The sequence below is a fragment of the Carettochelys insculpta genome, chromosome 2, assembly GCF_033958435.1.
Source record: "Carettochelys insculpta isolate YL-2023 chromosome 2, ASM3395843v1, whole genome shotgun sequence".
Taxonomy (NCBI): Eukaryota; Metazoa; Chordata; order Testudines; family Carettochelyidae; genus Carettochelys; species Carettochelys insculpta.
Genome location: NC_134138.1, coordinates 151221410 through 151249205, shown reverse-complemented (window position 1 = coordinate 151249205; position 27796 = coordinate 151221410). Strand labels below are relative to the sequence as shown.

Sequence of the window (27796 nt, the reverse complement as noted above, 5' to 3'; positions counted from 1 at the left end):
ATGCCTTTTTTATAACTGATATTGTTTGTAAACAGATCAATGACTCAGTGGATACAGATTGTCACTTTTTTAACCTGTACACAATTTGGTAATTCTCTCTCTTCCAAACTGTGTGTGTTCTAACTTGTACTTTAAAAAAAAAAATTAAATATGTCAATTGATGCTTTTTGTGTTGCTTCCAATAATCAAGTCCTCTTATTTTGTTCATTAAACACTTATAAATGTAGCTGTGTGGAGTGCTGTTTCTAAATTTTCATTCAGGTTACAAATCCAGAGGAAGTTAGGTAATCATTTTCATGCTTTTGCCACAGGGATCTCCATTCTTACTTACTTGGAGACCAGGAGGAGAATGAGAACAATGCAAACCAGCAACCTAATAACCAGCATGCTCGCAATAACAATGCCATTCCGGTTGTGGGAGAAGGTCTTCATGCAGCCCATCAAGCCATACTTCAGCAAGGAGGACCTGTGGGTTTCCAGCCTTACCATAGGCCTCTAAAATTCCCACTCAGGGTAGGTAGAACTAACACTTTAGAAAGAGGACTTTCTCTTTACTAGGTGCAGTACAAACATGGAATACAGTGGTTTCCTGATCAATGTTCCCTCTCTTATTTTATGTCCATATGTGGAATGAATTTTGTTATGTTGCATATCCTCTCCATATTGGTGTACATATCACCTCTATTGGTGTACATAACAAAATTTATTCTGTGCATGGACGATCTGTGGCAGGGGTGGTTTTGGAGTATGGGGGGGTCTCTGGCGGGGCGTGGAGGCTTGGGATGAGGTGTTTAAGGGGTTTCAAGGTGGGGCCAAGAGACTTATAATGAGAGAATGGGTTCAGGGTAGGAGGTAGGGCTATTGAACCTGGGTGGGATTTATAGTGGAGCGGGGGACTCATTGTAATGTGTGGTCTAGAAGGGAGTTTGTGTGGTGGTGGAGTCCTTGCTCCCAGAATAGTGTGTAGGATGGCAGTGTTCTGCTGTTTGCCATGTTGTTGTAGCAGATTAATCTTAGTTTGTTTTTGCTTTAAAAACAAGAATTTAGAAACACGCAAACCAAAGCATAAATTATTAAAAGTATCAAAGTGAAACAGTCAACAGATGAGAAATTCTTTAAAAAATGATTCACAGGCAGTAGCGCTACAATCTTTTTATGGCATACTTTTTTCCCCATAGTACCTCTGCTCACTTTTTATAAGTTGATTGGTGACTAAATCAAGGTTATAGTCAGTAGAGCTAAAAACAAACAAATAGCTGAGTCCTCTGGGACAACAGACTCATAAATAATTGTGGAGCAGAATGAGTCAGCAAGTTTGATTGCTCTCCTAAATAGAAATTTTATGTGCAGCATTTACTGTTTTGGTTCAATGGGTGACATTTTGATATTTCAGTGTTTTTCTAACATTCAGTTAAAGCAAATTTCACTTTGCCGTGCTTGTTCATATCTGTTCAGAGTAGGTTTGTACGCACCGTGTGTATGACTGCTGGAAAGTTTTTACCCTAGTTGCTCAGCTGTGGAGCCTGCTCGATTGGAGGTCAATATGACACTACCGACCTGACCACCCCTCCTTAGTTCCTTCTTTCTGTCTTGAGCACTGTTGGAATTGTGGCTGAATGCTTTGTAACTACACCAGGAATCTCTAGCTTTGTTGTGTAAATAATTGCAAATAGTTCTCTTTAAATTGTAGATTTTTGTAGTTAGTGATAGAAGTCAATGGGTGTAGAAGGAGTTTTTCCTTCTCTCCCTATGTCTCCTCCAGGGACTGGAGCATGCCAAAGTTCCAGGGCCTCAAACCTTGTAGCTCCTGCTTGAAGTCTTTGCCAGTGAGTGACCCCCCAGGACTCTCATCCTCCTTGTTTGCAGGAAGCTCACCAGGCTGACAGAGTGCTGAATTTGCAAGGCTTTTAAGCCTCACACCTGTAAAAAGCACCACTTTCATCTTCTTCAACTCCTTACGGAACCTGCACATCAGCCTCAGAAACGTGAGCCTGCACTGGGTTCTTTGGTGTGCAGCACAATGTCTTTGACTCCAGGGCCAGCGTGAAGGAGGAATCCTCAGCACCAGCAATCCCCAAAGCCTCTCATCTGGTGCCATTTCCATTCTCCAGAACAGTCTCCCAAGAGGACCAAGTTATCGGTGCTGGTGAAGATGGCTCCTTCTCAGGTGATGCCTCTACTAGCAGTTACTGACAGGGTCTGGGCCAAAGACTCCCAATGCCCTGGCATCCCGTGCACCACTTCCAACTGGCTTCTCTTCTGTGGTGGACATGTTGCAGGTAGTTCAGGGCCTTATCATGAAGATGCAGTCCCTGGCACAGACTGAGGCCTCTGCCCATCCAACATTTCTCCAGGGTCAAGCCTGCTATGATGGGTCCTCCTGTTCCTGCTGTGGCATCTGTCTGCTTGAAGTCCCATTACTGCTTGAGTCCCAACCTGGCCAATTGCAGCATCGGTCTCTATCCTGATCCACGTGTGGCAGCTCACATTTAAGGCCTTCTGTAGCAGGTGGCTCTGGCTAGGCATCCAAGTGTTCAGCATGTTTTGTTCTCCACACCAAGAGTCAACACCATGCTGTTGTAAGGCACTGGAATTCCTGGCACCATTCCAGTTCGTGTTTGTCCACCCAGTGCGCCTCTCAGGTGATGTCAAGACTTGGCCCTATTTTTCAAAAAGTTTGGGCACTTCTCAGTCCCGTTCAGTCTCCTTGCTGGTCCCAATCTCTGAGCATGTTTTGTTCTGTACGTTGGTCCCACTTGGCTTGTCAGTCTCAATCTCCACACCGGTCACAATCTTCGCACTGTTCCAGAACGCTTCACAAGTCTCATTCTTTGCGCCAGTCTCGTTCTCTGTGCCGTAAGTGCTCAGCATGCTGGTCCCAATCTCCTTGCCAGTGTGTCTCCACACCCATCTTTCTTCTTGTCGAAGTTTTCTCATTGGTTTCAGTCTCAAAGTATTGTCTTATCCTTCACTGCTGGTGATTGCTTTCTCTTGTTCATTCTGCTCCCGCGGCACCTGCTGTTTCAGCAACTCCGTAGCCTTCTTGTTTGGCCTCTCCTTTCTCTGTTCCTGAGCCTTTGGTCCTTTCTGTCTGTTTATCCGCAGTGGACCCTTGTCATCTTAGAGACACAGGAGCCCTCCAGGGTTCGCCCCAGTGGCAATGGCATATCACTAGGGGCATGGCACCATGCCTCCTTCCCAGCCTCAGTCCTCTGCAGCACATCATGCTCCAGAGGATACTGTCAGTCGTCCCCTATCGGACCCTAAACTTGCCTTTCCAGCCTGAGATGGTGCCTTGCACCTCACCTCCTGTATAGCCTAGGGATACAGCTGAGGTGGCTCCTCCATTGGCCTCCTCCAATTCTTCACTGGATGAGGCGGTAGTGGATCTCTTGGTGTCAGGTCCTTCCTCCATGGACTTTCGGTTGCTTCAGAACCTGTTCAGTAGCGTGGCCACCAGTCTCAACTCCCTATCGAAGAGGTCATTGAATCTGATGACCCTGTGGTTGACCATCTGGCCCTGGAAGGCCTTTTGCCATGTGGTCCTTCCAAATAACAAGACAAAAACAATTTGGTGTACTTCTGAGTCCATCCCACCAACTGCTAAAGGGGTGGAACACACATACTTTGTCCCTGTCAAAGGACATAAATACCTGTTTACATACTCTCCTCTCTACTCCCTCATGGAGGAGGCTGTTAATGAAAAGGAAAGACAGGGCCTCCGACCTCTGGTTCCCAAATCTAAAGACCCCAAATGCTTAGATTTGTTTGATTGGAAAGGCTGTTCCATGTCAGGGGTCTGCTTCTCAGGGTGGTTAACCAGCTGACCATCCTGACCCGTTACCATTACAATTCATGGACCACCCTCCTTAAATTTAAGAACTCCTTGCCCAAAGGCTCATGGGAGAAACTTGCTGCCCTCATGTAGGATGGTAAAGAAGTGTCACACACACATCTCCAAACCTCCTTGGAGAAGGGGGATGCTACTGTCAGGGTTCTTGCCTTGGACATTGCTGTGCATTGTGTCACTTGGCTTCAACCTTCCAGCCTTCCCCCTGAGGTCCATCAAACTCTCAGGACCTCCTGTTCTATGAGGTCAGGCTGTTTGCACTCCAGACTAACTCCTGCCTCCACAGTCTGAAGGACTTCTGCAAGACCATGAAGTCCTTGGTCAGGCATATGCCCATTACACAGCGGAAGACCTTCAAACTTCAGCCCTCTCTGTGGTCTCTCCCACTGAGGGGCCAGTCCAGTTAATCTCAACAGAGTCCCCACTATTCCCATAGAAAGCCTTCCACCCTCATTCTGGGGCACATCAGGGCCAATCCAAGTCAACCTCAGAACCCAAGCAATTGTTTTCAAGGTGCACCCAAGATCAGAGTAGCAGCACAGCTAGATCCTCCCCTGTGCTTCCCCCACACTCTCCTGGTTGCTCCTGGCTTGGTCAGCCATTATGTCAGATCGATGCATCCTTCAAATGATTGACTGTGATGGGCTATGCCATTCCCTTCCATTCTTCCCCACCCCCATTCATCCTTGGGGCCCCCTCTCATGAGCAGCTCCTCCTCTAGGAGGTTTAGTCGCTCCTTGGCCTCAGAGTGGTAGAAGAGTTCCCTCTTCATTTCAGGGGCTGCGGCTTCCACGCCTGTTGTTTCCTAGCCCCTAAGGTGAAAGGAGGCCTTCAGGCTGTCCTGGACTTCAGGAAGCTCAAGTTCATTGTCTTCCACTAAAACTATATGGTTTCCTGGGCACCATAATTCCCTCTCCAGAACCAGGAGACTGATACATCACCCTCAATTTAAAGGATGGTTATTTTCTTGTTGCGATCCAGCCTTCCTATGTGCACTACCTCCACTTCACAGTGGGCCAGTTGCACCTTGAGTTTACGGCCCTCCCCTGTGGGTGCTCCACATCCCCCAGGGTGCTTACCAAGTGTATGGCAGTGATGGCAGCCTTTCTGCAAAGCAGTGGTGTTCAGATTTACCCCATTTGGATGATGTTCCATCCTTTGCCTTTCCTGGAAATTGGCCTTCCTGGTGTCCATCACGTCTGCAAGAAGGGCATAAGAGCATAAGAATGGCCATACTGGGTGAGACCAAAGGTCCATCCAGCCCAGCATCCCATCTGCCGACGGTGGCCAATGCCAGGTGCCCCAGAGAAGGAGAACAGAAGACAATGATCAAGTGATTTATCTCCTGCCATCCATCTCCTGCCCTTGTTCTGAAGGCTAGGGCACCATACTTTATCCCTGGCTAATAGCCATTTATGGACCTAACCTGCAAAAATTTATCAAGCTCTTTTTTAAACCGTAATAGAGTCCTGGCCTTCACAGCCTCCTCCGGCAAGGAGTTCCACAGGTTGACTGTGCGCTGTGTGAAGAAAAATTTCCTTTTATTAGTTTTGAACCTACTACCCATCAATTTCATTTGGTGTCCCCTAGTTCTTGTATTATGGGAAAAGGTAAATAATTTTTCTATATTCACTTTCTCCACACCATTCATGATTTTATATACCTCTATCGTATCGCCCCTCAATCGCCTCTTTTCCAAACTGAAAAGTCCCAGTCTCTCTAGCCTCTGCCCATATGGGACCCGTTCCAAGCCCCTAATCATCTTAGTCGCCCTTTTCTGAACCTTTTCTAATGCCAATATATCTTTTTTGAGGTGAGGAGACCACATCTGCACGCAGTACTCAAGATGTGGGCGTACCATAGTTTTATATAGGGGAAGTATGATATCTTTTGTCTTATTATCGATCCCTTTTTTAATAATTCCTAACATCCTATTTGCTTTACTAACTGCCGCTGCACACTGCGTGGGTGTCTTTTCTCCATGTCCTCATGTTGGAGTTTCCATACACTGGTTTCCATAAGGACAAGGTTCAGCTTTGCCCTCAGCCAGCTTTCCTGCCAAAAGTGCTTTCCAGCCTTCAATACTGGTCCAGACGTTTTCCTTCCCATTTTCTACTCTAAAGCCTCATAGCCCACCACTGGAGCACTGATTGCATTCTCTAGATATGAGGCGGGCACTTGCCTTTTACATTAACAGGACCAAGCCCTTTTGCAAGGCCTTGAAGCTCTTTGTGGCGATCACAGCTCATATGGAAAGGTTGCCAGTTTTGTCACAGCACATTTTTTCCTGGATAACTACTTGTATGAGCACCTGCTCATACCCTAATGTTGCCCTGCTGCCTATTATGGCCCATTCTGTACAAGCACAGACCTCTTCAACTACGATCCTGGCTCATGTTCCTCTCCAGGAAAGCTGCCATGCTGCAACTTGGTCCTCATGTATGCTTTGCAGAGGTCCATATGAAATGTGGCCTTCGGGGCCACTGTTCTTGAGTCAGCAATGCATTGACTCTGACCCCTTCTCCTGGGTAAGGCTTGTGAATCACCTACTTTGAATAGATATGAGCAAGCACTTGCAGGAAAAGAAAATGATTATTTACCTTTGTAACTTTGTTGCTCATAGCTATTTGGCACCCAACCCTCCTTCTCCACTGTTGGAGTAGCTGGCAAGCAGTAACTGAAGGATTATTGGGTCAGCAGAGTTATATATAGAGTGCAGTACCAGTGCTGCTCTAGGGGGTTCCAGAGCTGACCCAATGGGCAGTAGCTAGTTAAAATGTGGTATGCGCACACCTACTGTGAACAGATAGAAGCAACACATCTTGAAGAACAACATTTAGAAATGTGGGTTACCATTTTTTTCCTCTTAACTGTCTCCCTTTATATTTTTGTCTTTCAGATATTTCTCTTGATTGTTTTCATGTGTATAACATTACTGATTGCCAGTCTTATCTGCCTTACATTACCAGGTGGGTGTTATGCTAAAAAATTTTAAAACTACCATCTCCATACATGCGTTTATGTCAATAGTTGGTTTAAAATTAAAACTACAATCACAGAAAAATGGGAACTAAATTTACTTTTTTATAGCATAAGTCAAATTCAAAAGGATGGGACATTTCATAAATCAAAACAGTATCTTTATCCAAATGTCTCAAGATCCCTGACTCAAGCGTAGGTTGCATTCCTGGGCAACCATGCATAAGTCAAATTTTGTGCAAGTTGGGACCATGTGGGGAAGGGGCTCTGCCACCTTTCTTCCCCCTGTCCTGGCTCCCCTCCACTTGTGGGAGCTGGGAAACTGTCCAGTGCTGCTTTGTGCTAGATTGAATGCTACAGTTTGAACTGTATATAAATTTTGAGACTGAAGCATTAGTATTTCAGCGTTTTTTTTAAACTTATCCTGGAAATTAAAATTAGTGAATCTACCTATATGTTTTGTTTTTGTCTAAGATGTGAGATAACAAGCCAGTTAAAATTTGCGATGTTTATGAACTCAGCAGAAGATTTTGAAACTACTATTATACATTGGGTTTAAGACTGAGGATAATTTACTGTGCAGTTATTGGCATCCTTCATTAGCTTGCTACTTACCTAATGTATTTATCAATTGCTGCATTTCCAGTATTTGCTGGCCGTTGGTTAATGTCATTTTGGACGGGAACAGCCAAAATCCATGAACTGTATACAGCTGCTTGTGGTCTTTATGTCTGCTGGCTAACCATTCGAGCAGTGACAGTCCTAGTTGCATGGATGCCACAGGGTCGCAGAGTGATTTTTCAGAAGGTTAAAGAGTGGTCTCTCATGGTAAGTTCTTGATAGAAGAAAGCTTTTGCTATATTATCAAACAGTATATTCTGGGACTTTTAGGTGTTAATGAAATTTATACTTGCTTTCTCTTATTCTCAAGCTCACCTTGTGCTGCTTTCTCCTTTTTGATCCCCAGATCCCTTTCCCTAAATCTCTTCAATCTGCGCTTGGACTTCTAAACACTCACTGCTCTGTTAGAGTACCCAAACAGAATGTTAATTAATCAGTACTCTGAGTGCAAAAATACTATTTATTACTTATATTTCATTTAAATGTGAACATAAATGTTGTGATACTATCCAGTGAAATGTTCACCTGTTCAGAAACTGAACGCGATTAGTAGAGTGGCAAAAGCAATTATTGAGCTCATGGTCCGTTGTGGGAAAACCATTTGTTTTGTACAGGCCTATGTTGTGTACCTGCCCAGTGCATTTTCACAAAGATCTTTCAGATCACCAGATTTGTGGCATATGTCAAATGAATACTTAAAACAAACAAACAAACCAAAAACACTTCAGTTACATTGAGATAATTTTCATAAGAGTTCTTATGCTAGCAGTGACTTTATGATACTGAGGGAAGCTTTGATCTCAATCAGGAAAGGCCCTCACCTGGCTAAATTGGTTTTAGTTATACAACTTCCGCATTCACCCTGGCTAGAATTCTAGAATGTAACATTTTTCCCTTTTTTTGATGTGTTCTAGAGATGCATGGGGAATGTGTTCACCTGTGAAAGAAGCACATAAGGCTGCATCTTACTGGACGTTTACAGACAATAGCAACTTTAATTGCAGTTTCATGCCATACCCCTCTCCCTGATCCTCACATTTTCTACTTTCTTTATAGGTTCTTTAGTTTGGCAAAGGAAATGGTTAATATTGATACTAAATTATATTCTTGTACCTGTCCTCTGCATCACGATAAAGTTAATTAGATCATTATGCCTTTGTTTTTAATTATATGGGAAAAAATTCAAGGATAGAATTAGTTGAATCCATTATTCAATTTAACAAATAACACACAAAAATGTAAACAGTATACAAAATTCACATCTTAATCATAACTGTGTGAGGAAATGGAAGCATTTGAAAAATTTTTCCTGATTAAGTACTGGTCATTGGGTACTTTCCATATTTATAACAGTAAAATATGGGTTGAGAAAAAAGGAAGCCATCCATGAGTAGGATCCTGTTAACGTTTTGGGGCTAAACAGGATAAAAGGGTAGATTTTTGTAACGTGTACTGTAATTTACAGTTAGTAGAACTTAGTATTGCACATACTATAATTCAATATTAATATTTTCTGCCTTTTTGTTTTTCCTGTTTTAAGTCTAAATACACACAGACTTAAAATGTGGAGAAACGGAGACTTGCAGCTTTGACCAGAACTAATCTTCTAGCATCGTTTCTCTAAATTAGCCTTTTTGTGTTTTTAGATAATGAAGACACTGATAGTAGCTGTGCTGCTTGCTGGTGTGGTTCCACTTCTGCTTGGTCTTTTGTTTGAGCTGGTAATTGTTGCTCCTTTGAGAGTTCCCTTGGATCAGACACCTCTGTTCTACCCATGGCAGGTCAGCTAATTGCTGGGTTTGCTTTTAATTTTATTCAGGCTTTTCAACTCTTCCTTGCTTTTACTGGAATATGAGGTTGTTTAGAGGCTTTTATAAATACCATGTGAGATATTGGTTTCTATATATTTAATACTGAAGCAGTTATCAGTTTGTATGCACTTGTAGCTTAAAAGAAAGGCAGCTAGTAGGTTATTAGGGGTTCCTATTAATGTTAAAATAGAAGGAGGTTGCTTCAATCTGGCATTCAGCTTTTCACAAGCTTTGTTTACCTCCCATCTTTGACATAGATAATTTAAGTATTGTGATAGATCACATTACAAAATGCAGACAAAATCTAAGGCATCCTGTAGTGACTGCTTAAAAACAATATATTCTGTAGCTCTTTACAGACAAAAAGAGTTTTGTGCAGATGTTTAGGCCAAAATTCTTCCATTCACCTTCTGTTCAGGGTGCCAGCTTCCATTGCAGAGGCAGATCTGTTTAATGAGTTTGATGCACTGTAAGCGTACTACCTCATGGTTCATTCCTTTTCATGGTGAGGTGGCTTGTGTGTCTCAAGGACCTGAAAAGCTATGCCAGCGGGAGGTACAGCTCCTAGAAGGATCAGCCAAACTGTACAGGTCAAAGGGTGGAGACCAGGCACATTTGGATCACTTCTCCCCAAGGTAAAAGGGGTTGGTTTAGGATTAACAACCCTATCCATGAAAAACTAAAGTCACAGAAATATCTACAAAAAAACCTACAACTACACAAGTCTTGGGAGGAGTTGACAATCCACTTGGATTGAGTATGAAGCATGGCAGGGAAAGCAGAAACGAAGGTACCCCACAGATGACTCTTCTCTCATCTAGGACAACCACCCAGTTTGGTATGTGGAATGTGCAGACCACGGATGAAGCCGGGAAGACAGCACAGATTGCGGCAGAGATGAAACAGTACAAGCTTGCAAATTTGGACACAATCGGGACAGCTAAGGCTGGCAACAGGTGAAACCCTCATCTGTTCAGGACATGAAGAAGAGGGCTCACCATGGAGAAAGTGTGAGCTTCATGTTATCAAGAGAGGTGTCTGATGCTTTAATGGAGTGGACAGCAATATCATCACACATCATCACAGCTAGATTCTATACCAAAGTGTGAAAGGTACCAAGTGTGCAATGTTATACACCAACCAATGAAGCAGCTGAGGAAGGTAAAACAGACTTGCATGAGAAACTCTGAAGTGTGGTGAACAACAAAGCAAAAAAGGGTATGTTGATTTTTTTTTTTTGATTGCCGACTTTAGTGCAAAAGCCAGGGTTGAGATTCAGCAGCTGAAGGATTTAAAGACAAGAGCCGGTTTCCAAGTGGAGCTGTCCAACAGGTATGCACTTCTGGCAAACCTTATCCCGAAAGATGTTACCATGGAACGAATTTGGGAACACAACAAAACAGCCTGGAAGGAAACCTGTGATAAAACATTAGGAAATAGGACAAGGCCTCGCAAAGAATGTATCACAGCAGAAACTGAGAAAAGTGAAGGAGTGTAAGGACAGAAAAGCAGTAGTTAGCAGCAGCAGCAGCCAAGGTGGAAGCTCAGAGACTGTATTCAGAAGCCAACAAAGAAGTTAAAATGGCTATAAAACGGGTCAAGAAGAACTTTCTGGAAAACCTGGTACAACAAGTGGAACAAGGTGTAGAGAAGCGTAAAAGAGCTGTACAACATCACATGGAAGGTAGCTGGGTCACAGCATATAGTGGATCATCCAGTACAGGATACTCTGTGTGTGTGCTGATAAACCCAAGTGAGCAGCACAGTAGATGGGAGGAACGCTTTGAAGAGCTCCTGAACCACCCTGCCCACAAGGAACTTCTTGAGTTACCTCCTGCAAATATACTGCTGCAAATTAACAGCAGCAAACCTACAAAAGAAGAAATTGGAAAAGTCATTGCCTATTGGAAAAGCAGAAAGCACCTGGTCCAGACAATATCCCTGCAGAAGCAATCAAGGCAGGTACTCTGACGTCAGTCGACGTGATGTGTAATCTATTTGGGAAAATTTGGAGCACTACAGAGATCCCACAAGACTGGAAACGTGGCTACTTTATCAAGCTTCCAAAGAAAGGCAACCTGAAGGAATACAAGAATGGAAGGAGGGGCATCACATTACTGTCTGTTCCAGGAAAAGTGTTCAAGAGGATTCTCTTGGAAAGAATGAAGACAGAAATCGATAGACAGCTCAGGGAAGAACAGGCCAGCTTCCGAAGCGAGAGATCCTGGGCTGACCAAATAGCAACTCTGAGTGATCATAGAACAATTGCTCATGTGAAACCACCCCCCCATATGTAACCTTCATAGACTTTGAAAAAGCCTTTGACAGCATTGATAGACACACTTTGTGGAAACTGCTGCAACACTATGGCATCCCATTTAACCACAGTATAAGAGAGTATATAAAATTTGCATCTATCAGGTAACGAGTATTCTGAGATGGTCATTTTCTAGCTTATATGCAAACAAACGTTAATTTACTTACGGTAACTAGGTGTGTAAAACAGCCTCAACTTAAAAGCAAATAATATACATACTGAATCTTGCATAACTTCTATTTGTCCACCACTTTGGAGGTGTCTCTTTATAATATACATTGTTATTACTCATAACAGTTAAACAAGTCTGATTGTGATTATTCATGAAATTATCGTTACATAATGGGAAAAACAAGAACAAAGAATTTCTAACTTAAAAAAATATGGAAATATATCTTTCTCATAGAATTGGAAGGGATCTTCAGAGGTCATTGAGTCCAATCTCTTGTCCTTTTGGCAGGACCAAGCACCATCCCTGACAATTTTTTTAATCTCTCTGCCCCAGACACCTAAAATGGCTCCCTCAAGGACTGAGCTCACAGCCTTGGGTTTAACAAGCCAATGTGCAGACCACTGAGTTTATCCCTCCCTGCCCCCTATTATCCAGAAACTCTATTCCAGTTCCAAACAAATATCAGTTAGGGAAACACTCAGAAGTCCTGTAATTAAGTTTAATGTCTCTCTCATTAATCTTGTTAACAAAGCTTCCTCAAAAGATTGGACTAAGTATACACCATATAGTTGGCTCCATAGTTAAGACTGCACCAGAAGTTGACTCTTATAAAGCACTTAATGTTTTAGCTGTATTACAACATAGGACTCAAATTTTCTGAAATGGCCTTTTTCTACAATACCAATTGTTCTACAACAAAAAATCTATCAATGTCGAACTTTCCTTGAAAAAGCGCATCTTTCCAAGTGTTTTTAAAATTAATGAAACAGATTTTGAGATTTACTGACACTTTTCCTTTACTCAAAACAACATTTGGTAAAAATGAAAAAGTTTGATAACCATTTTGAGATGTGTGTCTGAGGGAGGTTAAAACTGATAACACTTCTTAAAATGAAAACAATTTTTACATTTTTCATGAAAATAGGCTTTCATTCTTTGACTAGCTCTAGGTATTATAGGTGAATAGGTATTAATAAATCTTTTAAACAATTTGAATACAAGTTTGCCATTTTATGATTTGTGGCGTCTGTGTGATGATTCCAAGAGTGTGCATATGACTTTCAAATTCTAAGTGAACTATTATGATCCAAAGTTGGTTTTGAAAACTGCTGTATCATGGATACCTCTGCCATTGCTTATAAGCTTTTAAGCATGTACCCCTCTGTCCCAGACTAGGGACAATAGCCAATCATTAAGGACTATCTGCGCTTGAATAGGCTTACAAAAAAAGAAAACCATCCTAGGAAAACCAGTTCTTTCCATTCACCTTAACAGCAGGTTAGGGAATGGAAATTGCCGAGCCAGGATAAAAAGAGAAGACAAAGCAAGAAGTTGTGGTTGGTGGTCTCACTGAGACACAAGAATTTTGGACACAGAGGTTAAGAGCAAGGGCCAGTCAAGGTCAGAGTAGCCAAACGGGCAGAGAAAGCTCCCTGTTTCAGAACTTACTGTGGCAGAAAGACCCTGGGCAGCCCAGACAATCCTGATCCAGCCCAAAGAATTCAGATAAATGGCAGTAGGGTTGTACTGCATTACAGGGTGTAATCCAGATTAGTTATGGATTTCCCTGCAATCTTGGATGCACGTTGTGCTTTGCTGTGATCGGTCCAGGTGTCACTAAACACTGCTATATTGTTGACAAAGGCAGTTTCATGGACTTGTAATCCATTTCACACTCAGTTGACCAGGCTCTGAAAAGTGGCTCCTGCATTCATTAATGTGAATGTAATACTTGGTATTCATACAGCACCTTATTATTAATAAAAGCAGATATTTTTTCTTGTGCGTTATAATTAATGAAATTATTCCATGCCTCTTAACTAAATCAAAAGAATTGAGATATTTAGCTTCGCTTAATATATCCAGCAGATCATCAGTTTTTGGTGTGGGATAAGAGTCTGGTACAATGAAAACACTGAATTTTCTGTAATTAACACAAAACTTCAGGCAAAACACCACTGTAAAGACCACCGCCACCACAGCTGATGCCCAAGAACTGGACTCCCAGGTCTGGTGTGCTTTGTACAGTTTTGCTCATGCACTTTGCCAGTAATACATTACACCTTGGTGGGAGATTGCTGTGATCCTACAGTAGTGATTTTGTAAGTCAACAAAAGAATCTTGCCTGGCTTGCTAAGGAACCCTGGTCTGTGTTCTTGCAGCACAGATAACAAGTGTCTTCAGCCAATGGTAACTCGCTGCAAATACTGATGCATTCCAAAGATGGGTCACTTTTTGCATTCAGGTGGAGTCCCTCACATCCCTTCTAGGTAACAATGATTACCATGGCTTTCATGCTGTGCAAAGTTTTAATTTTGTTTGCATGTACTTTGTGGGATAACATTACCATGAGACCTCTCATAGGTGTCTTCCTTCACCTCTTCCATTACTTCTAAAGGTGAGCTTTATACTAACACCATGTCTTCTGTTTCAAATGATCACTTACAAGTGTGGTGGTCATGGCAAGCCTTTTGTTTGGACTGACTGTCCCTGAGTTTAGTCTGAACAATATCCATCTTTTAACTCTTTTTTCTGGGCCTTTGTACATCTTCATTTACTGCCTTACTGAAAAACAAAAACAACACATCTCCCTATTTTCCCTTGTTGGGGCTTCCCCTAGAATGTATTCCCTTATTCATTCTAGAGTAAGGTCTGCTGTTTGCAGATGGACAAACATTGACATTGTTTGCTAAAGGAGTTAATTCCTCCCTCATGATCCTGAGAGTATGCTTCTTTCCTCTGCCATGCAGGGCCTGGCCTTCACTCCTCCTGCACCAGGAAACACTGATTTCTTCTACTGCAGTGGAGTTGGAGGGCACTTGACCTCCACCCTTAACATTTTCTGATTCCTTGTCATTTCTGAAATCTCAGCACAATATTCCCTTTTACTATGGGATACAGTGTTGTCAGCTTTCGTGATATGCAAAATACCACCCCCACAAGCATTTCCATAGGGATATTATTTAGCACCGCCACTACTAAGTCACTCTTTAAACCTTCCCATTCCAAATGAATCTCAGACAGAAGGACAAGAAATTTGCTTCTCCAGTGCCAGAAGCTCTACCTCCTGGCCAGGCAACAGGTCAGTCCTTTGACCATGCTTTCTCTATCCAGAAAGATCTTTCTCTACCCTATACATTCTTTGCCAATCACTTTGGCAACTTGAATAAATTCCAGGTCTACAACCACAAAATTCATCTGAGGGGCTGCAGGTAGCTCCTGAAGTCCTGTGTTAACTACAGAGGCATTAATTTGTGATGGAGTGGTCTGGAGTTAGTTTCTTTTAGTTTAGGGCATTGATTACTCGGATGCTTAGTGGAATAACCCTGCAAGTACCTTCTTAAACCATTTTCCTGGCCAAGAGGTCTGTGATGGGGATTTCTAGGAGGGGAATGATTGTGCAGAGGGGGATGCCTAGGCTCCCAACCTGACTCTCTTTCTACCCAAGGTAAAACGGGGTCTCTTTACACCAAGTTTGTGTCCCTCATTTTGTGCCTTGCACTCACTAACACCTAGACTTGTACAAAGGGTTCAGCTGGGGTAGCAACTTCCTGTACCAAATGTGACAATTTCTCATTTTGTGTATCTGACTTCAAAATGGTCCTAAGCAAAACAGATCGAACAGTTGGTCATAGTTCTCAGTTCACTTTCCCTTCACCTGTTTCCTTATTAGGTCATACATTTCATAGGCATGCTCATGACAACTCGTTCCAACGTGTTTCCAGAGTTTGCTAAGTTGCAACCTATATTCTTCAAGAGTAATTTGAAACCTGTGGAAAACAATCAGCTTTTTTAAAAATCAGGGTATTTCAAAGCCTTTCCAGTCAGTATTTCATTAAATATATTTGTAATTTTATCAGAGAGTTTGCAATCAATTTGGGAACTTTCTTGTCCTCTGGAACCATACGAATGTTACACAGCCATACAAAAGTGCCAAGGTATTTGTCAGTACAGCTATTTCTTTTTCTGATGTGCACATCTTATTACAACAGAACGCTCCCTAGACAAAAAGAATTCTGAGAACTAAAATACCCCTGTCTTGCCATCATGTCTAGATTATACACTCTTCTCCTTTTCTAGGGCTGCTTTGTTTTTCAGTCCCTTGGCTCACAGTATGACTCTTTCTTTGTGCTCCGGCTGAGTCTCCTTGGCTGTTGTATCTATGTGCCACTTCTGGTGTTCATACTGTTTTTGTTCTTTCTCTGACCTGCCCAGATCTGGCTTTGTAGTTGATCCTCTGGTACTATTGTTCTATTTCTCTTTCCCAAAATAAACAAACAGAAAATAACAGACTGTAACCTCTCTTTGATTGTTCCCAGACATCACACCTTTTTGCTTTTATTATATATGTAAACAAAGGAAGCCCCATTGTTTTAATTTGTGAGCCACCTTTCATAGAATCTTAGGGTTGGAAGAGACCTGAGGAGGTCATCAAGTCCAACCTTCCCTGCTCAAAGTACGACCATTCCCAACTAAATCATCCCAGCCAGGGCTTTAAGCTGGGACTTAAAAACCTCTAGGATTGGAGATTCTACCATGTCTCTAGGTAAACTATTCCAGTGTTCATCCCGCTCTTGGTGAAATAGATTTTGCTAATATCTAACCTAGATCTTTCCCACTACAACTTGTGTCCATTGCTCCTCATTCTGTCATCTGACACCACTGAAAATAGCCTCTCTCCATCCTCTTTATAGAGGCCCCTTCCACTTTCCGGTAGTCGAAGGCTGCTATCAAATCCCCCATCACTCTTTTCTTCTATAGACTAAATAAGCCTAAATCTCTGACTCTCCTCATAAGTCCTGTGCTCCATTCCCCCTAATGATTTTTTTGTTGCCTTCTGCGGAATGCTCTCCAGTGCCTTCGCATCCTTTTTGTACTGAAGGGCTCAGAAAGTGTCTTTGAAGAAAGACACTCTGTTATTAATAGGTCCTTAAAAATCCATGGTTTGTTTCCTGTGAACTCCCCTAGTTGAGTAAATAAAATATCAACTTGTCAGCTGGGTGGCTTGGTCATTTACATATAAAGGGTATTGATTTCTCTCACTTAATGGTGGTATCATCACATCTGTCCTTGTGAACAGGCAGGCTATTGAAAGTCTGAATTGCTTCAGTACTTTATATTTCAGCATCTGGCATGGTCCAAGGAATACAATCTGAGTTATGGACACCTCAGGAATGAAGGTTGTTTGTAATGCTGAAATATTTGTAACTCTGAAGTAACATTATGGATCTTTCTGAAGTTTACGCTTGAGCATTTACTTAGTTCATGAAACTGTACTATGCAGAGGAAAAATACTGTTTTAAAACCATCTTATACATTTAAATAAGTACACACAATTTCCTTTCCTTGTCAAATCTTTTTTTAACTCTCCTCCCACCTTTTTTTTTTTTTTTTAAGTTTAACACAGTACCTGTATGGTTTGCTTTTTTGTCTTTCTCACCTGATGCCTGATTGCATAATTCTGGTTCCAAATTAGGTGTGTGGTTGACTAGTCAGGTCATAACTGTGGTGCTCATAATTCTGAGGGTCTGCTGTAGATGTGTTGCAAACCAAAATAAAATTAAATTTAAAAATAAAAATCTTAACCTTTCCTGTCTGATTCAGGAGTGTACTAAAAGACTATACTGTTTATTATTTTTGTCATTGGTTCAATAATAGCTAGGACTTCTATGTCTTCCATGTAAAAATCACAAAGCTTTTTACAAGCATTCAAGCCTTGCAGTATTCTTTTCTTATAAGTTGGCAAAAGATGCCGTCTTCACTTTGTAAATAAAAACATTTTTCTTACGGTTTTAAGTAATTTTGTTAAAGATTTGCTGTAATAAAACTTTGGCTGGTCAACACACATTTTGAAAATGCAGTTTGTTTTTACTATTCTGTTCATTTGTATAAAATTAGGACTGGGCTCTTGGAGTTCTACATGCCAAAATTATTGCTGCCATAACTCTGATGGGCCCACAGTGGTGGTTGAAAACAGTTATCGAACAGGTAAGAAAATATTTTTTCTTCATTACAATGCATTAAAATACAAGTTGAAGATTTAAAAAAAGAACAAAAACAAGGGAGGGCCTGAGCCTAAGACTGGTAACTGCTTTTCTGGACGCCATATAGATCCATCCTCCACTCCATTTGAGTTGTATCTCACAGGCTACGTCTACACTAGCCCAAAACTTTGAAATGGCCATTTCGAAGTTTACTAATGAAGCGCTGAAATACATATTTAGTGCCTCATTAGAATGCCGGCAGCCGCAGCACTTTGAAATGGACGCGGCTCGCCACTGCGCGGCTCGTCCAGAGAGGGGTCCTCTTCAGAAGGAGCCCAGCAACTTTGAAATCCCCTTATTCCTAACAGCAGATAGGAATAAGGGGATTTCGAAGTTGCCAGGGTCCTTTCAAAAAGGAGCCCCGTATGGACGAACCGCGCGGCGACAAGCCACATTATTTTTGAAGTGCTGCGGCTGCCGGCGTTCTAATGAGGCTCTGAATATGTATTTCAGCTCTTCATTAATAAACTTCGAAGTTTTGGGCTAGTGTAGACATGGCCACAACGTTTTAAACTAGGAAAATACCTCTGAAAATAGTGTAGTCCTTTTAAAAAGTTGTTTTTGTCTGTGTATTTGTTTCTTAGTATTAACTAGGACATTTTAAGGTTAAGGTTAAATTTGAATGTAATGTCTTGAAATACATAATTCAGTCATACAGTCTTAACTGATTGTGAACTATGCACACAGTATACACATAGATTCTTGCTCAAGGTTCTTTTTTATGGTTTTGAGTTTTTAATTTACTAGATCCAATTTATTTGCGTAGTTGGTCTGTTAAGTTGGACTCTGGACTACGTGGCTTTGTATGTACAGTAAACCCTTGTTATAGGGGACCCCGTTTTACCAGACATTGGTAGTAATGGACCACTATCTTCCCCTCAAAGAAAATAGAGTACTATGCAGTACTGTAAGGGGATCCCTGGTGTGGCTGTGAGAGTCGCCACCTCCAGCTCCCCCAACCCCATGCAATCCCCACAGCTGGGATCCCTGTAGCCACAGGGTCCTTGGCCGCAGTTGGGACCGTCACAACCATGGCGTCCTTGGCCACAGCTCGGGCCACCACTGCTGCCTCCACCTTCCCCCACCCTACTCACCTCCCATGGCTGGGATGTAAAAATAATAAACATAATGGATAATGAAAAATTAGGTATGTATGCTAAATAGTTTCATAATTATCAAAATTCATGGACTAAAATTAACAATTGTTAAACAACAGTTTTTATTAAAAAAAGTTACTGAAACATTTTTGTACTTCCATAGATCATCAGCAGTTACTAAAAATAAGTTCTGCAGTTGCTGATAATTTTTCTGCAGCCTTAGGCCATTTTTCAGGACAGTTGGAGAAACAGCTTTCTCAGGCCTAGTCTATACTAAAAAGTTAGGTTGACCCGGTTACTTCTCTTGGGTGGTGAAATCCAGATATCCGAGCAGTGTAGTTAAGTGGATCTAACCCTCAGTGTAGACAACACTAGATAGAAGAATTCTTCTGTTGCCCAGCTACAGCCTCTTGGGGAGGTGAATTATAGCTGTTTAATTGTAGTGTTTCAAGTGTAGACTATCCCAATGTCTATGATAACATTTGAGGGTTTCTTCACCATTTAACTGCTAAGGAACATACTGACATTTTAACAAAGAAACACTTGAATTATATATCAAAACAAAAAAGCAGTCCAGTAGCACTTTAAAGACTAACAAAATAATTTATTAGATGATGAGCTTTTGTGGGACAGACACACTTCTTCAGATCATAGCCATACCAGAACAGACTCAATATTATGTATTATGAATTATGTAAAACACTTTATCAGTACCTGTAAGTGGTTGTTTCTGATTCATTCTTCCTGACTGTGTCTTTTTTCTTAGGTTTATGCAAATGGGATTCGCAATATCGATTTACATTTTATCATTTGTAAACTGGCAGCACCTGTCATCTCTGTCCTATTGCTTTCCCTTTGTGTACCCTACATCGTAGCTTCTGGTGTTGTTCCTTTGTTAGGTAAGTATAAATTGTAGATACCTATTTAGTTATCTGGCCGTTGTGCTTGATGATGGCTGTACCTTCCCACCCTGACCCCAATGGCATAAGTATGTTGGTGGGAGAGCTTCTTTGGACATAGATTATAATGTCCATGAGAGAGCTCTCTACCATTGGCAAAGAGGTCTACACAAGAGATCTGAGAGCAGCACAGTTACAGCAGTGCAGCTGTAAGCTCTCTAGTATAGATGTGGCCATAGATGTAAAAGAGGAAATACAATACAGCATCAGTGTTAACTAGGAAATTTAAATGCTTAAATTCTGATGTCACCAGGCATTTTGTTTGTTTGTTTTTGTATAAAAAGTAGGAGAGGTAATACCTTAGAGAGATAAGACTCTCTAAGAGCATCTAAGAGGGAGAGTTAATTTTTGTTGTTGTTGTTGACAGTCTTGTGTAGATGAGAGAGACCAGCTTTCAAGCTTACACAAAGCTCTTCAGGTCTGGGAAGTATACTTAATGTATCACAGTTAAATACAAAGGGAAAAGGATTGTTTAGTGTAAGTAATTATTAGTACTCATGTCAAGAGGTCACTGAAAGTGAAGTGGTCAGAGGGATGTAAAATAACACTGAATTGGTTAACTGGTTAAATGCTGGGCTGAACCGGACCCCCTGCTATGGACAGGGGCTGCTCTGCCTAGGATGCACTGCCAGCCAGCCAGCTGCCCCTTTCACTTGCCAGCTGATTCTGTATGGTTTTATGACAAGCAGTCTCATTCTTGGCACATCCCATTTTCCTGACGTAACCAAACCCATATCGTCTTCTCAGTTATGATAAGAGGAAGCTGCGTAACAAATTTGGTGGCTCTTGGTGTTTACGAAGAGTTCTTAGACAAACAGAATCATGCACAGATGCAAAGAGACAAACTCTCAAATATGTAGTAGATAACTGTTAGTAAACAAACAGGACAGTTCACTGTTTGGTTTTGCAATTTTTCACAATGCTTATCAGGCCTCAGTGCCCAGTTGTCATGTTGGACATATTTGTTTCCCAATTAAAGTGTAACATAAATAAGCACATACAGACTGTTTCACACACTAATGGCTTCAGCTAAAAGGGTGTGTGTGTGTGTGTGTGTGTGTGTGTAAAGCTAGACATGATTAATAGTTTGTGTAAAACTAGACATTAATAGAACTGATAGTATTCTTGTTTGGGAGGACAGGCAGATTACTTGGTTCTCCTCAGCTGTGAGTCATTTGCTGCATAGTATTTAGAAATGCATATTTAATGCTGATTTTTAGTCTCTATGGCAGTTCATTGCGGGGAGCGGGGAGAAAAGTGCATGTTCTGTTTAATACTGCTGCTGGATATTGCAAGATGATGTCGTGGATCTATGTGGAGCTAACTATATGTATTTTACAGGTGTTACTGCTGAAATGCAAAATTTAGTGCAGCGCCGAATTTATCCTTTTCTACTCATGGTGGTGGTTTTGATGGGTATCCTGTCCTTCCAGGTCCGCCAGTTCAAGCGCCTTTATGAACATATTAAAAATGACAAGTACGTACACATCACCTACTGGTAACTGGAGATTATTTTCTTAAATTGTAACAAGCAAGGTCAAACCTCTTTTGAGTTCAGGAAACACGACACGCTATACCATTTCATTACTGTGTTGTGTGACAGGATGGACACATTCCTCATGCACATCCTTGGCACCAATTATATATATAATTAGAAATATTTGCTTTCATATAATTGGACAAATGCTGTTTTCTGTGTACTGTCTCTTCTTAATGCAGCATTTTGGAGAAATAATGGGAAATTAAGTATTCAGCTAAAAAAATCTCAGTGTGAGTAACTCCCTAATAAAAGTACAAGCTTCTTTCTCAGAAAAGAATAAAGTATTGTTACTGAGGTATTAGTAACAATATTTTATTTATGTAAAATAAACTCTTTCATATTCAGCATTCTATCATCCAGAACTTTCAAATAACCAGTATTTTAACCATAAGTAAACTTTAGTTACATTTTTCACAAGTACAGTATAGTGAACATAAATACAAACAAATATAGCAAACACAGTGTAAGTTTACAGTGTACAATACTATTGTTGTTGGTAAATAAAGTACTCTGCATACATTTTTGTTTTTCTTAATATCTAATCTTGTTATTCTGTAGTGTTATGCATTGCTAGGTATACCTGTCTATTATCCAGAATATTTGAATATCTGACAACCTTCCAGTCCTGGGACTGCTGGGATATGAAAGAATTTACTATAGTACTTTTCAGTACCCTGAAAGGTAAAAAAGGGCATTCATGGCATTTTACCGTTTTGCTGAATAATGGCTATTTGTCTTTAAAATCCCAGGTACCTTGTTGGGCAACGACTTGTGAATTACGAGCGAAAATCTGGTAGACAAAGCACATCAACGTTGCCACCTCAGTCTTTACAAGAATAGAATGGTCACATTAAACACATCGACCTTTTCTTTGCCTTTACATGTCCTTTTTCACAGACTTTTCTTCAATCTTTGGATATCCTTCCAATGATCTTTTCAGCGGTGTTTTATTTTTGGCTTCTATTTGTAGCATTCAGATAGCAGTCAAGGTTCTGCTCCTTTACTTGCATATTCTGACACAGTGCTGTCTGAAGTCTGTAAATGTGTAAATAGAATTATCCTGATACCCAGAAACCTTGGATTAAAAAGAATGTGCATTGTACATCTTAAAAAAGTATATTTAATTTATTAAATCTAGTTGACACTTTATTTTGGACTGCTGTTCTTTTGACAAACAACGTGCCACAAAACAATGGTGCAGAGGGAAGTCATTTTTATAAAAATCAGAGTATACTTTATGGTGTTCATGGCAGTTCCTCTTATGGTGGTAATATGACTTTCTTGGGCTGGAAGGCCACACTGGGAATATAAAAAAGAAACAACTGCCCTTCCAGTCACCAGTGAAGTGGCTGTGGTAAGAACACAATGAACTATGTACTTTACTGTCGGTCTTTTTTTATTGTTTTGTATAACACCAAAGCTGTTGTACATTTTCTATTGCCTGATTATTTTTTTCTTGTGTCTGGGTTTGTAATATTGTACAGTTACTGGTAGGTCAAGAAAATATTTCCTTATTTAGACAGTAGCTGCAGGGGCTCAGTGACATTAATTCTTTGGCACTGGGGACAAAGCACTAAATTGAAACTCATTAGCACTAAATGGTGGGAGCACTAAAACCTGCCAATTGAGGGGTATGGAAGAAGACTACAGTTCTCCTAATTGTCAGCGAACATTTTCCTGTCATCTCTAAAACTTTGCATTTTAAGTGATTGCAGTAAACTTCCATAATGGGTTTTATTTACCCAGTTGAAGCTTAGCTGGCATGTTTGTACAGGAATGTAGTGTAAGACACATACTGTGAAATGCTCTCTCACTGAAGATCTGGAAAAACTTCTTTTCTTACAAGCAAAGCTGCACATTATACTGTAAACTTATTATTGGATCACATGACAATGAAATGTATCCCTGCCTTTTCGTTTATGTGGGAGTAACACTAGAAACTGTCAGTGAACATGTACAGAATGTTATCTGCAGTAAAGGGAATCCATATAGTATTAAACAGAGTAAAAGATAAATGAAAATTTATTTGCAAGGATACAGCCAAACAAGAGCCACCAAAATCAAGTTAAACTATTTCTGATATTTTTATATTTAGATAGATTTTTTTTTTACATAGACATCTTTTAAAGAAAAATACAGAACAATAATACAAAGGTTTATGTAGTGTTAAATCGTGAGTATATGCAGTTATCGTTTTCTGGGCTGTGTGAAGAAGAAAACTAAAGGAACTGCTTAAATTATTGCTCCACATTCTCCCTGAGCATTGTGTCCTTTATTATACGTGTATAAAATATAATACCTGGGATATGTAAGACACTGCATCTCTGCCTCTGGTTTGACAATGAAATTTGAGAGCTGTGGTCCAGGATTATTTTAAGCCAAATTAATATTTTGGTATTGGTAGTCTAAATTCCTGGACAGTGGACACATGCCAAATTCATCTGCGTTTAAGCAGGAGGAGGATTGAGCTATCACTGTCAAAAGACCAATATTTTACATTACCTTATTGCAATCATTTTGAACTACGTGAGCACTTCACAGTGATTGTTAGAAAGTGTCCAGTTAAATGAAGTAATGGGAAAATGGTCCAAACGTTTCCACTGTCCCTATCAATTTCAAGTTAAATTGAGTGTTCACATCTCAAATATTTTGACATGCAAATGATTTGCATTTTGATTTGTATAGTGATGTGCTTTCTGTAAGATAGATATTTTTCAAAAAGATTAAATTTACTGATTTCCACAAACATTAGATGTTGGACATAGTCTTTGGTAAACAATTCCAAACAGTCTTACCACTCACATATTGCCAGCACTGCTGTGCTGCTTCACTGTAGCATTTTCAGTAGTGCAATTTCCTGTAATTTGTGTTTTTTATCCAGATAAACTGGTCTTCAAAAATATTAAAGTTTATTAAGAAAAAGCCTTGTGCTTTGTTTCTTATTACTGTTTGTTTTTGTTTTGTTTTTTAAAAATCACAGTATAAACCCAAACTGCATTTGGGCCAGTTAAGTAAACTTGTTAAAACATTTGCACTAAAGATAGAGTGAGAGTTGTTTGCTTTTCTTAGTGAACATAACTTTTACATTATTTTGCAGATATTCAAGGAAGGTGAAGTGTGTTGATGTAACTGGCCCTATAAACCTCGAAAAATCTTTTTCTATTTTTTTTATTCTGAGTATGTCTTGTACATTTATCCTTCATAAACTTCACTGTCTTTCCTAAAGCTCACAAGGTTGAGAAGAAAATATAAAGCAGCTTTTGTTTTAAGGTTTATAACTCAAGTTACATAATTTTAGTTATTGTTCTTTGTAATAGAAATTCAACAAAGGGGTTTATTGTGGGAGTTAATTCTTCCCCATTGCTAAGGAGACCGAGACCCCCTACACCAATGACATCTATGTTTGAAACAAAATATCTCCAGAAACGTGGGGGTAGCGCATAATGCAGTGGACGCTGTTATGCTCTTCAAAAAGAGCAATGTGCTAATCTCCTTATGTGCTTGAGTCTGAAGGCTTCTGTGAAGTGGGGAAGACTGCCCCATTCCTTCAGTCAACCAACTTCCTCTTTGTGTTGGTCATTGCTGCTGGTGGTGATAGATATTTTGTCTGTTCATCTAGGTGTAGTACTCAGAGGTACTGAGACCTCATCTGGGGTGAGTAAAGTCTCTGCCCTACAGCCTCTGCTGAAAGCCAGCTGGCCTTTAGCTCATGTGGTAGAGTGCAGGACTTTGGACTCTATGCTCAGAGGTTCTATCCCTGGTTCTGGCAACCTGAGTACTACAAAGGGATTGCACACCAAACAACTTAATCACAGTGTTGTGGCTTTAACCAAAGGGGGTTTATTTTTCAGTGACTTAAGTTTGCTCATTGTTTCCTGTTGAGGAATTGACTGAATCAGTTTGTACTGTTGAATTAAATTGTAATGGTGTAGGTAATAAAAGTTTATACTAGCTAAAATTTAACATGTTAACAATAATTTTCCTTTAACTCATGTTTATCAGATATTACCAGTGCTGGATTCTGATTCATACGAAAACATTGACACTCATTTTCAAGGCTTTTCCGGGTATATCTGTTGGTCTGCATTTAAAAATCTGACATTGTCCACTGCCAGCTGACTGAAGCTTGCAGAGCTCAACCCTAAGGAGCTATTTAATTGCACTGTAGAAATCTGGGTTTGGGCAGCAGCCTGGGCTGTAGGACCCTACAAGATGGGAGGGTCCCAGAGCTTAGCACTGCAGCCCAAGCCAGAATGTCTACACAGCAGTTAAGTAGCCCTGCAAGTCAAATCAGCTGGTACAAGTCAGCCACTGGTGTCTAACCGCAGTGTAGACATACCTTTACAACCTATCCCCATCTCACCTCTTGCATCTCATTTCACTGTTGAAAAGCTGCCTTCCATCTCTGATCAACCAACCATACCAGCTTCTGTTGCCCACTTGCTAAATTTTCAGAGAAGTACCTTTGTCCTTTCTCCTATGCTGCTTTGTGCACTTGGGAGATGCTTCATGTACACATCCACAAAGCCACCTCATTATCCTTCTTTAAATCAGTCATGAAAATTCTGCTTTGCTTTGCTGTGATGCCTGCAAAACGCATGAAGATAGGGTGCATTGAGCCAACTAACCAGCAGCCCGACCAATGCTGTTTGCTTGCGTGCTCTGTCTTTTATTTTAGCTTGTAAACTCTTAGGGGCATTCATCTTTTCTCTGGTTACACAAGTGTTGGTGAATCCCCTAAGGGTGCTTTACTGACATCAGTGTTTCAGGGAAGGTGAATGATATCTGCATCTTTTAAGAACATAGGAGTGTTCAGAAGGCTGTAAACAAAGATGGTCTTTTTCCCAACTGAGCAACTTGCTGTTGGTGGAGGTGAAATACCAACAATGAGCCTAGGGAGCCTAGGATTCCTTTAGCTCCCCTTGCTCGTGAAGTCCTAAATTGTCTGGTTCTGCAGCATCAACCCCCAGCTCAGCAGGAGGCAAACCACCTACAGCCATCAAACAAAGTTCAGACTTCCAGGGCAAAGCAGCCTGACCAAACTGCCAGGCAGGCAGCAAAGAGATCAGAAAGTATGTTCCCAACCTTGGAATCATTTAAGAAAAGGTGCTCTAGTACTGACCAAGAACTCCTAGTACCTATAGCAACAGCCAATGCTTCGGTTCCCTCTGGTACGAATGACGCCAAAAAGCACAGAGCAAGCTTTGCCACAAGCACTAAGGGAGGAGTCAGAATCCCCTGGTATGGGTGCCAAGAGTGGCAGGTGAACCAAGTGTCATGAGCATGTAAGGCAGGAGCTCAGCCTTGCTTCTCCTCCCCTATGCAGCCTGGAGCCCGTTCAAAGCCAGGATTTCTGTGGATCAAGGAAAGACCAGTTAGTGCTGCCAACCACCACCTAAACGGTAAAGCTCTGCATCGTCATGTGTTAATGAAGCTGTGAGTAGCACGTCCCTATTTCCCTGTGCCAAAGAAGAACATCCCGGGGTGGGGTGGCTGCAGGCTGTAGCTGCCAATCAAGCGCAGGTCCCTGGCTGCCCCAGTGCCATCAGGCTCCAGCAATGCTGCAGGGCTGCTCGCTGGCTCCAAGGGTGGCTACCGTGGGCGAGCAGCGGCTCCGGGAGACGCTGTGCCTCCGAGCGGTTTTGAATTGCCCGGCACCTGGGAGCGCACGCGCAAAAGACAGCCGGTGCCTCGTTCACCCAGCGCATGCGCCAGCTGCGGCCAGTTGCCTGGCGACGGTGAAACACAAGCGTTGCCCTGGGAACTGGAGAGAGGCGAGCAACGGTTACGGGCGGCCTCTCCGAGCCCGGCCGCAGCGTAGAGGTGAGAGACCTGCCAAAGCGCCTGCAGCCCGCTTGCCTGCCTGTCCCCGCGCTGCGGTCCCTGCTCCGCGGGGCCCGCCCCTGCCTGCGGCTTCGGAGCTGACGCCGCAGTGGCTGATGCGGCGCGACGCGGCTCCGTCCCCTCACCCGCCCTGCACCTGCGTGGGGCGGCCCTGAGGCCTCAGGCGGGCCCCAGCCCCGCCCCCCGCCCAGGCTCTTTCCGCCTGTCGCTGCGCGCGCCTGAGCTGTTCCTGGCTCCCGGGGTGACCGGGGCTGCCCCGTCCCCCGGCGGAGGCGCGCTCGTGCTGTGGGCTCCATAGGACACCGTGGGCTCCGCTCTCGCCAGGCTGGTCACATAAGTATTCACGAGCCCCAGGGAAAGAAAGCCCGGCCCTGCTAAGCAGCCCGCCCTCTGCGCCAGCCGGGCCAGCCTTGATCGGAGATGGAGTTATCTGGAATGATACGAAGGAAAAAAACTTTTAAAAACAGCCTCTCTCCCTCGGCCTCTGGTGTCCCCTGCAGGCTCTTTTGGTGAAGGGTTCTTCCTGCACAGTGATCTGATGCCTGTTAGCCCACTGCCTGTG

At 41.8% G+C, this 27796-nt stretch overlaps 1 protein-coding gene across 2 annotated transcripts in view; it reads left to right on the top strand.

Annotated features, from left to right (window-relative positions):
• The window catches only part of MARCHF6 (membrane associated ring-CH-type finger 6), a 101876-nt gene extending 78309 nt beyond the window's left edge, over positions 1 to 23567 (top strand). For both annotated transcript variants that reach the window (XM_074987846.1, XM_074987845.1), the window contains 8 exons: positions 312 to 513; positions 6750 to 6819; positions 7476 to 7657; positions 9097 to 9231; positions 17649 to 17738; positions 19658 to 19790; positions 21192 to 21327; positions 22140 to 23567. In XM_074987846.1, coding sequence (XP_074843947.1) covers positions 312 to 513; positions 6750 to 6819; positions 7476 to 7657; positions 9097 to 9231; positions 17649 to 17738; positions 19658 to 19790; positions 21192 to 21327; positions 22140 to 22230 — 1039 coding nt within the window. In that variant the 3' untranslated portion in view covers positions 22231 to 23567. The remainder of the gene's footprint in view (positions 1 to 311; positions 514 to 6749; positions 6820 to 7475; positions 7658 to 9096; positions 9232 to 17648; positions 17739 to 19657; positions 19791 to 21191; positions 21328 to 22139) is intronic.
• The last annotated feature ends 4229 nt before the right edge of the window (positions 23568 to 27796 follow it).